This window comes from Periophthalmus magnuspinnatus, chromosome 21 (genome assembly GCF_009829125.3).
Source record: "Periophthalmus magnuspinnatus isolate fPerMag1 chromosome 21, fPerMag1.2.pri, whole genome shotgun sequence".
NCBI classification, from domain to species: domain Eukaryota; kingdom Metazoa; phylum Chordata; class Actinopteri; order Gobiiformes; family Gobiidae; genus Periophthalmus; species Periophthalmus magnuspinnatus.
The window spans coordinates 29225793-29236589 of record NC_047146.1 but is presented as its reverse complement, the minus strand read 5'-3'; the positions used below and the strand labels follow the sequence as shown (position 1 = coordinate 29236589).

The 10797-nt window shown below is 45.4% G+C and overlaps 1 protein-coding gene across 1 annotated transcript in view; it reads right to left on the bottom strand.

Moving 5' to 3' along the window:
- Nucleotides 1-293: 293 nt before the first annotated feature.
- LOC117388971 (trichohyalin-like) overlaps nt 294-10797 on the bottom strand; it is a 45415-nt gene continuing 34911 nt past the window's right edge. Inside the window, exons 22-27 of the mRNA XM_055230398.1 lie at nt 4996-5541; nt 4842-4928; nt 3236-3586; nt 1511-1660; nt 1328-1441; nt 294-513 (exon numbers count right to left, since the gene is read on the bottom strand). Coding sequence (XP_055086373.1) covers nt 328-513; nt 1328-1441; nt 1511-1660; nt 3236-3586; nt 4842-4928; nt 4996-5541 — 1434 coding nt within the window. The 3' untranslated portion in view covers nt 294-327. The remainder of the gene's footprint in view (nt 514-1327; nt 1442-1510; nt 1661-3235; nt 3587-4841; nt 4929-4995; nt 5542-10797) is intronic.

The following is a 10797-nucleotide window of genomic DNA, read 5'->3' as shown; positions in this document are numbered from 1 at the left end:
TTGTGATGATTTTTACGGCAACATCAGCTCCCACTGGGCATTGCAGTTTTCTAACATGGAAGTCAGTGGACTTGTTTCTTTTAGCAACTCATTTTAGAGGAACATTGGAATTTAAAATGTGCAAATTATGACATAATGATCCATGGGTGTCATGGATTCTAACAATATAGCAAAGAAAGCACAATAGTTCTTCTGTAAATACAAATTTCTAGATTTTCTAGCTGTACCTGAGAAGGTTTGTAGAAAATATCGCATGACTCGTGACAGTGCTCTGTCCCTTGTCTCTGGTCCCCTGCCCCTGGCTTTGAGCCTCTTTGGTTTGACGCTTCACAACTGGCTGAGGGACATGAGACGCTCCTCATCCCTGAGGCTCTGGTCCAATCGCTGTGTCTCCAAGTGGAGGACAGTGGGCGTGGTCCGGCGGGACACTACAGTCAGAGATGTGCTAAGGTCTCCATGTAAGGACTGCAGCTGCTGGTTGTTCCTGGACAAGGCTTCGATGAAGTGGGCCTTCTGTGGCGAGAGAACAGGGTCAGGTCTTTTCAACAGCTTTGTAGTACACCATTGCTTGGTTGGAGAAATATTCAATGAAAATTTGCAACGCAATTGTATCACTCTGGGCTTTATATACAATGGCTATAGATGTCAGTTAAAAGGACTTTAAACCATGGTATTCTGAGGCAAATTTGTGGAGCCAATATCTAACACAAAATAAGGTTCAAAATTTGCGAATAAGTTTGGAGAATATTTTCAAAAACTAGAGTTATATACCCCCACCCTCCATCTGAGAATATAACATCAATTCTAGAACAAGAATGCGACTCTATTCATGGTTTCAGCGTCCTGTTATAGACAATATTTTGGTATTATATTTTCTATAATAAGTATTAGTCACTATGGCAACAGACCTGAATTATCATTATTCTGAAACCCATGTATATGGTTAAAGAGGAATTAAAGGTCCTATATTGACTCTTGCCGTGTTGCTGTTACCTCATAAAAAACATGACATCAGAGCATTTTGAGATTTGGAGATGTAGAAACAGTGGAGCACTACCTGCCTTACCACATGACATCGCAAGCTGGAACATAGTGTTTTTTCAATTGAGAGAAGATCTCAGCCTAAATATGAAGGATTTGAGTGTCAAACGTGTGAATAAAACAAAACAACTCCAGATGTTTTTGATGAGGATACAATATTATAATATAAATGGCAGCTTTTACCCATTTGGAAGTGGGTAAGTGGGAAAACTAAGGACAATTATCATATAAAATGTAGCACTGTGTATATCTCTCCGTATGCATATTGTTAGGGTGGGGGACTGACCTGTTCCTCCAGACTCCTGACCCGGCCCCTGAGCCGCTCCTCCTCTGTGGGGAGTCCCTGCTGGCTCTGGGGTGTCTGGCCTGAGATGTGTGTCCTGGACCACCGCAGCTCCACCTTAAGAAGAGACCCCCACAAGAGTTAGAAAGCAGAAGTAGGGATCCTACTTGACAGAGGCTCTCACACCTGTCCCAAGGCCTCTCTCAGCGCGCTCCTCTCCTCCCTAAGTCTCTGGTTGTCTTTCTGCAGACGGCCGATCTTCTGGACTAGGCGTTTCTGCTCCAGCTCCAGTTCAGCCACTACCCGCTGCAAGGTGAGCAGTCTCTCCGCTGAGCCCTAGGAACCAGAAATCCACTCAGTTCTCACGTTCTCTGTAACAGTGGCTATTTAAAGAGGGGTATTATGCAATGGGTATTTTGAGCTTTCTACCATGTTATAGCGTTGTTTCCTCAAAAACATACCTGAACAGGTTTTAGATGTCATCCATGCATGCATTTTAGCGATCTCGCCCATGCCCTATTCCAGGGGTGTCAAACAAATTTTGGTCTGGGGGCCACATACGACCTAATTTGATCTCCAGGGGGCCGGACCAGAAAACTCACAGCATAAATACTAGCAATAAGTAGAAACATTTGTGCAGCGAAACATGTAACCTGAAACTGTCTCATTTTTGTGCAGTACAACTCAATACAGTAATTTTGAAACAAAAAAAAAAACATTTAGATTTTATCAGAGCATGTGCAGATTAATACAGAAATGATTTGAACTCAACATTGTGCACATAAAAACAACAACAAAAAAAAGATCCAGACCTAAAATCATCAGCATTTTGCCTTTTTATTTTACAGGATTTAGTCATGCTTTGTTTTTGATCCAGAAACTTTGCATCTTTTAGCCTGCACAAGTGCATCAATATCAGGCATTATATCCAAAGTAGCTGCCAATTTCAAAATGTCATTTAAGTGCTTGTGTGTTAGCTTTGAGCGCAGCTTTGTTTTATTAAAGTTCATTATAATGGTTTCGAAGATGATGCTATTTTGCTAGCAATCAAAAAAAAAATAAAAAAAAAATTAAAAATTCTATTTTTGCTGAGTGTATTTCCATTACAAATCAGCTGAGGGCCGGATCAAGTCTGTAGGCGGGCCGGAGCCAGCCCCCGGGCCGCATGTTTGACACCCCTGCCCTATTCAAAACCTCTTTATGGTTAAGTGTAAGATTATAGGCAATGCTCAGCCCACAAGCCTACGTCACCCATGCAACTGCATGACAATTCTCCACAAAAACATGATACAAAACTGTACATAGCTATTTGGCAATTCTGATACAATGTGCAGTAGTTTCATTAGCTGGATGCACACTGACTGTTTTTTGATAGTGCTCTGAATGGGCAGTCACTTAATGCAGAGAGCAAAGGGAGGGGACAAAATTAAACTTATAAAACATATGGTAATATGTTGTTTTTGGCAAATTTTAAAAACAATAAAAGGTAACATGATAAATATGTTGTGAATTAGCAGTTAATGGCCGTTAGCTGCTCTTGTGACTACCAGCACAATTTTTAACATCATATCTTGGTACTTTAACCAACTCAGAAGTGCAGATGACAGAAAGTAAGGTATTGTGCAAAATGAGCTGTCTGTTTTTCCAAAATCCATGGAGACAGTGCAAGGAGCTATGGACCTCTGACTTATTACACCAAATGTGGCGGAAAAACTGAATGGCCTATCTCATCACCAATCAAGAGGACACATTTGTCCTGAGGACTGTTCCTCTTCTCAAACTGCCCTGACCCTAGCTGCCTAAGAGACCTTTGGCTGAAACACCTTTGACTGAGACACAAAGGTGACGGGAAAAAGGACAGTACATGTAATGATTCCAGAGTACGATACCCACCTCTAGTACAGGACTTACCGTCTCAAGCTGTCCCTGAGAGCCTTCCTGCAGGCCCCTGAGTGTCTCCAGCTCTGCCTCCATCTGCTCCAGTCGGGCCCTCTGCAGCACCACCTCCTGGTCCCGGGACTCTCTCAGCTCTTCCATCTGCTCCAGGAGGTCTGTCCTCTGGATCATCAGGATGTGGAGCTGGGCCCTCAGCCCCTCTTGTTCACTTTTCCACAGCTCCTGTTCCCTGTCCTGCTCCTCCTGTCCCCTGTCCCTCTGGTCCTGTCCCCATTCCTCTGGATGTCTCTGGGACATGGGTCTCTGCAGTTCCTCACTTCGCTGGCTGAGGGCGCTCTTGAGGCGTGCCTCTTCATCATGGCTCTCCTAAAAGATTGTGGTCACAGGATGTTAACAGAGGGGTCAGGGTGGGGACAGGACCAGAGGAACAGGGCGGTCAGAGTGGGCGTACAGGGGGGTCAAGGTGAGGTCACAGTGTACAGTGGGGTCAGGGTGCATCGTGTGGTCACAGTGGGGTCACAGAGGTGTCAGAGTGGGGTCAAAGTAGAGTAGGGTGAGATCACAGTCAGGTCAGAGTGTATAGTGGAGTCAGAGTATACAGAGGGGTCAGAGTGTACAGAGAGGTCAGATTACAGTGGAGTGGGGTCAGACTACAGTGGAGTCACAGTGGTTCAGAGTGATGTCAACGTGGGGTCAGAGTACAGTGGCATCACAAGGGGTCAGAGTAGACTGGGGTCAGTGCACATAGTGGGATCAGAATGGAGTCAGGGCCATAGACTGCATATGAAGGTGGACTTAAGTTTGAGGGCGACAGTAGCTCAGTTGGTAGAGTGTCCACTGATGCAAAGGTTGGCGGTTCAAATCCCGCTCAACATAAACATCGGTTCAATCATTGGTTGAGAGGTCAGATCCACTGATCCATAGATTCTAGCTCACACAGATGAATGCTGTCATTGTGTCCTTGGGCAAGACACTTGACCCACCTCGCCCTTAGTGTCTGCGTACACTGGTGTGTGAATGGGTGAGTGGTTCCTTGTTGTAAAGAACTTTGAGCACCTTGAAGGTGTGTGACCATTTACTTAGGGGCTTAGGGACCCCATACTCTTCAGTTCCAACAAATTAAAGCCAACTAACCATAGCAGTTTGAAGCTGAACCAAAGAGCCAATCAGAATGCGAGGGTGTTGAAGGTAATGCCCCTTTCCACTCATACCACTGGTTTGGCAGGGACCAAGCAGTTAGCAGAAATACCTAATAACTGTCAATCAAGCCTGTTGCTAACGGTAGCGGGAGAAAGAAGGCACCGGATTGGTCTATTATTAATGTTCATATTCCATTTAGGGACAAATAGTGAAATAAAAATCCCGGGCTCACGAGAGAGGGGCCACCAGTTTTCAATAGAAATCAATGGAGCTTTGGGCACAGCAGCACGTCATATAGCTCATTGTGTCTCAAAGCTGATACTAACTTATGAAAAGCGTAAAAAATATAAACCAATTAAAATTACAATTAATAACCTACCTACTACCTATTTGGAACGCGGCGGCTAGCAGGTCTGCTATGACCTATGATCAATGATCAGTGTACTGTGGCATCAGCGTGTACATTTGTCACATGACTTACCTGCAGGAGCTCTTTGAGCTCAGAGAGCTCCTCTAGGCCGGAGTGCAGTCCCTTCTTCACCCACTTCATCTGCTGTAGCTCAGACTCCTGAACACCACACTAACTTTAGAAGACACCACAGATAGACATATATCTTCTCTCTATATCCACTCACCTGAGACTCAAGTTTGAGTTTCAGTTGTTTCACTTCCTGCTCCGCCCCCTCTCTTCGCTGTACTTCCTGGCCCAGTTCCTCTTTCAGAGTGCTTATGTGCTGCTGTGTTTCCTCCAGCTTCCTTTTTAGATCTTGGGATTCCTCCTCAAGTGTCCTTTGTCTATCCCTCTCCTTCTCCATCTGCTCTCTGACCTCCCTCAGCTGAGAACTCATCCTATCCCGTTCCATCCGCTCCTCTCCCGCCTCGCTCTCCTTCAGACGTTCCTCCAGGTTCCTCTGCTTGTTCCTCTGCTCCTCCAGTCTCTTGCACTTCCTCTCCTGGTCTGCCTGTCTCAGCTGGTGTTGTCTCTGCTGCTCCTCCCACTGTTCCTGGCTTAGGTCTCTCACTTTGGATCGGAGAACGTTCTCCTCTGCCCTTCGCTCCATGTGCTCCACTGAGTCCTTGGTCTCCTCCTTCAGCCTTGAGCACAGTTCCTCAAGTTCCTTCAGTTTTTGAGACATGTGGTGTTGTTGGTCCAAGGCAGTCTTCAGCTCTGATTTGCTCTTCTGATGAACACATACAAACAAAAATGTTATCTTTGGTTTAAAAAGGGATAATTACACTTCTGGGGTATTAACTGCTAACACATAACATACAGTTTATAATTTTATAATTTTCAAATCTTTACTATGTTTTAGGATGATCAATTACAGATGAAAAATAGCCTATCTGGCTAATTCTGGTGCATTTACAGAAATGTTAATTAATGTACATTGTCCCTGTCAAATAAACTAAATAAATAAATACATTTAGATACCATATTACCTTTTATTGTTTTGAAAATGCCATATTCACCAAAAACATCATATAAACATGTTTAATAAATTCCAGTTTTATTTTTGAAGCTGAGTCCCCCTTCCATTCGCTCTCTGTGCTGAGTCACTCCCCCTTCAGAACTCCATCACCACATAATCAGTGTACATTCTGCTAATGAAAGATGTAGTGTTTTATTTTGTATCCTGCACAGCAAATTGTATGTAAATATATAAAAAAAAGTTACAAATGTATTTAAAAAATGTAATGTATGTAGTATGTAAAAATGCTGTGCAGGACATTCTTGTGGGCTAAGCTTTGGACAGAATCGTACTGCTAAGCGTAATTAGGATTTGAAGAGAGCCTAGGAGAGATCGCTAAAATACTCAAACATGCATGGATGACATCTAAAACCTCTCCAGGCATGTTTTTGGTGGGGGAACAATATTATAACAAAAAGCCAGTTTTGCATAATACCCCCTCTTGAAGCTTTATATAAACACATTACCTTAAACATAAACACAAATATCCAAATAATGGATATCAATGAATAAATATTTAATAAATGAAGAAATATGATGTTGGTCCTATTGACTTTTTTTATTACATGTTATGGTGAATACAATTAATCCCGCAAGTTATGTGATAATTGAATAATTTTGTACTTAATATATATTGCAGGGGGTGCTATAGTCACCATTGGTGTGCTCATTACTGCTGTATTCAGACTTTTCACTGTTGTTTAACATTTTATCTCTGTAGGCTGCTGCACGAGGCGGTGAGCAGGTCTCAAAGAAAGAGGACAAATTTTAAGTGTTTGCTATGAAAACTGTCTAAGGATATGTCCTAAATATGATGGTGTGCACTTTTGTCATTCCCAGGTTTGATCCAATATGGCCAACTTTCTGTAAGGTTTACGCTGGGAACAAAACAATACATACAATACATTTTTTTTGCATGTCCTTACATATTTTCAGACCAAGTTTCAGACTTTTACATTTATTTTTTCCAGGTCAGGCTCCCATTGGCCCCATGAAAATCAAAGTATGAGGTGGCACTACTAACCCATCTTTTGTTATTTTTCTCAAAATTAGAGCTCATCAAGTTCTAATTTTCAATACCGGTTACTGGCATGTCCATTCATTTAAGATTTTCCAGGCTTTCCAACAACCGTAAAGCAGATTTACATCACAAAAACATTGTAAAAAAAAAACAAAAAAACATGAGCTGCAATGAATAAATAGTAGAAAGAACCACCTTTTTTCCTCACTATCTGACATGAAATCAGACTAAACGTTTCCTATTTTGGGACAGTTAAGATTATCAAAATTATTTCTATTTGCTAAATGCTAGAATAATGAGGGGTTGGGTTACAGCAGCTACTCAACACTTGTTCAGCTTATGGTGTGGAGTATGATATCAAGTATAACGCAACTAAGAGCATGATCATGATTTGTAGGACTAAAGAGGATAAACACATGTGTTATCCTGATTTTTGCCTGTCTAATGTTGTATTGAATGTTACAACTAAAATTAAATATCTTGGGCATATCATCACTGCGGACATGGCAGATGATGATGATATTTATAGACAATGCAGGATGTTGTATGCACAAGCTAATACTCTTCTGTTCAAGTTCGGTTCATGCTCTGATGATGTAAAGTTAATGTTATTTAAATCATATTGCACACCACTATACACTTCCCACCTCTGGACTCAGTACCTCTGCAGTACAGAGGCTGCAGGTGGCTTATAATGACGCGTTGCGGGTGCTCTTGAGGAGGCCACGATGGACCAGTGCAACTGAAATGTTTGTCACTGCACGAGTGAATACGTTGCAAGCTGTACTGAGAACTTTAATGTACAGGTTTATCTGCAGACTGAATAAGTCAGAAAATGAAATTACACTGTCACTCACAAGCATAAGATGCAGTGCAATTCGCTACCAATCAAGAATGTGGAGACATTGGTATGGTTGTCTTTTAAAAACATAGATGTTTATTGTTTTGTATTGTTACTGTCTGTCTGTTTTTGTTTGTTTTTAAAAATGGACCACGAGTCCGAAATAAAGATGAATTGAATTGAATGAGAGAAGGATTTTTTTGACAATTTTTCATTACTTTCTTCAAAGTCAGAAGTTTACATACAGTAAGATTACTATGATTTTAAACCAGCTGATGATGTCATGTCTTTGGAAGTTTCTGATGGGTTTATTGACAACATCTGAGTTCATTAGAGACATACCTGTGGATGTATTTGAAGGCACACTCCAAACGCACTGCTTCTTTGTGTAACATCATGGGAAAGTCAAAAGAAATCAGCCAAGATATTAGGAAGAGAATTGTGGACTTGCTCAAGTCTGGTTTATCCTTGGGTGCAATTTCCAAGAGAGAGGGGCTGAGCTGTCAACTGATCACCACCTGGTGGTGAGTTGGATCCGCTGGCGGAGGAGGAAGCCGGACAGACCTGGCAGGCCCAAGCGCATTGTGAGGGTCTGCTGGGAACGTCTGGCGGAGCCCTCTGTCAGGGGGGTCTTCAACTCCCACCTCCGGGAGAACTTCTCCCTGATCCCGGGGGAGGTTGGAGACATGGACTCCGAGTCGGCCATGTTCTCCACCTCTATTGTCGATGTGGCTGCTCGTAGCTGTGGTCGTAAGGTCTGTGGTGCTTGTCGCGGCGGCAATCCCCGAACCCGGTGGTGGACACCGGAAGTAAGGGATGCCGTCAAGCTGAAGAAGGAGTCCTATTGAGCCTTGTTGGCTCGTGGGACTCCTGTGGCAGCTGATGAGTACTGGCGGGCCAAGCGTGCCGCGGCTCGCGCAGTCACAGAGGCAAAAACTCGGGGTTGGGAGGAGTTCGGGGAGGCCATGGAGAAGGACTATCGGACGGCCTCAAAGAGATTCTGGCCAACCGTCCGACGCCTCAGGAGGGGGAAGCAGTGCTTCACCAACACTGTTTACAGTGCGGGTGGAGAGCTGCTGACCTCGACTGGGGATGTTGTCGGGCGGTGGAAGGAATACTTTGAGGATCTCCTCAATCCCACTGTCACGTCTTCCGAGGAGGAAGCAGAAACTGGGGACCCAGAGGCGGACTCGTCCATCACCCTGGCTGAAGTCACTGAGGTGGTTGGCAAGCTCCTAGGTGGCAAGGCTCCGGGGGTGGACGAGATCCGTCCTGAGTACCTCAAGTCTCTGGATGTTGTGGGGCTGTCTTGGCTGACACGTCTCTGCAACATCGCGTGGCGGTCGGGGACTGTGGAATGGCAGACCGGGGTGGTGGTCCCTCTGTATAAGAAGGGGGACCGGAGGGTGTGTTCCAATTACAGGGGAATCACACTCCTCAGCCTTCCCGGTAAGGTCTATTCCAGGGTACTGGAGAGGAGAATCCGACCGATAGTCGAACCTCGGATTCAGGAGGAGCAGTGTGGTTTTCGTCCTGGTCGTGGAACACTGGACCAGCTCTATACTCTCCATCGGGTCCTCGAGGGCTCATGGGAGTATGCCCAACCAGTCCACATGTGTTTTGTGGATCTGGAGAAGGCATTCGACCGTGTCCCTCGTGGTGTCCTTTTGGGGGGTGCTCTGGGAGTATGGGGTCCGGGGCTCTTTGCTAAGGGCTGTCCGGTCCCTGTATGACCAGAGCAGGAGCTGTGTTCGCATTGCTGGCAGTAAGTCAGACCTGTTCCCAGTGCATGTTGGACTCCGCCAGGGCTGCCCTTTGTCACCGGTTCTGTTCATTATATTTATGGACAGAATTTCTAGGCGCAGCCAGGGGCCGGAGGGGGCTTGGTTTGGGAACCACAGGATTTCATCTCTGCTGTTTGCAGATGATGTTGTCCTGATGGCTTCTTCGAGCCAGGACCTGCAGCAGGCACTGGGGCGGTTTGCAGCCGAGTGTGAAGCGGCTGGGATGAGAATCAGCTCCTCCAAATCCGAGGCCATGGTTCTCGACCGGAAAAAGGTGGTTTGCTCTCTCCGGGTGGGTGGTGAGTCTCTGCCCCAAGTGGAGGAGTTCAAGTATCTTGGGGTCTTGTTCACGAGTGAGGGAAGGATGGAGCGGGAGATTGACAGGCAGATCGGTGCAGCGTCTGCAGTGATGCGGTCGCTGTATCGGTCCGTTGTGGTAAAGAAGGAGCTGAGCCGGAAGGCGAAGCTCTTGATTTACCGGTCAATCTACGTTCCTACCCTCACCTATGGTCATGAGCTCTGGGTAATGACCGAAAGGACAAGATCGCGGATACAAGCGGCTGAAATGGGCTTCCTCCGCAGAGTGGCCGGGTGCACCCTTAGGGATAGGGTGAGGAGCTCGGTCACACGGGAGGAGCTCGGAGTAGAGCCGCTGCTCCTACACATTGAGAGGAACCAGCTGAGGTGGCTCGGGCATCTGCTCAGGATGCCTCCTGGACGCCTCCCTAGGGAGGTGTTCTGGGCATGTCCCACCGGGAGGAGGCCCCGGGGAAGACCCAGGACACGCTGGAGGGCCTATGTCTCTCGGCTGGCCTGGGAACACCTTGGGGTCCCACAGGAGGAGCTGGAGGACGTGTCCGGGGTGAGGGAAGTCTGGGAGAAAATGGATGCATGGATGGATGGATGGATGCAATTTCCAAATGCCTGAAGATGTCATGTTTATCTGTTCAAACAATTATACACAAGTATAAATACCATGGGAATGTCCAGCCATTATACCGCTCAGGAAGGGTGGGTTTTGTGTTCCACATATGACCATCCTTTGGTCCGAAATGTGCATATCACCCCAAACAAAGAACAAGAACAAAAGCAAAAAACCTTGTGGAGATGCTGGCTGAAGCTAATAAGAGTGTGTCATTTTCCACAGTAAAACGAGTACAGTACCGGTACGGGCTGAAAGGCCACTCTGCCAGGAAGAATCCATTACTCCAGTTTGCAAGTTTACTCCATCACAAAGCCCAATCCTATTGGAAATGTATGGGCAGACCTGAAAAGGTATGTGCCAGTTTTGACTGGAGGAATGGGCCAAAATTCCTGCTAAC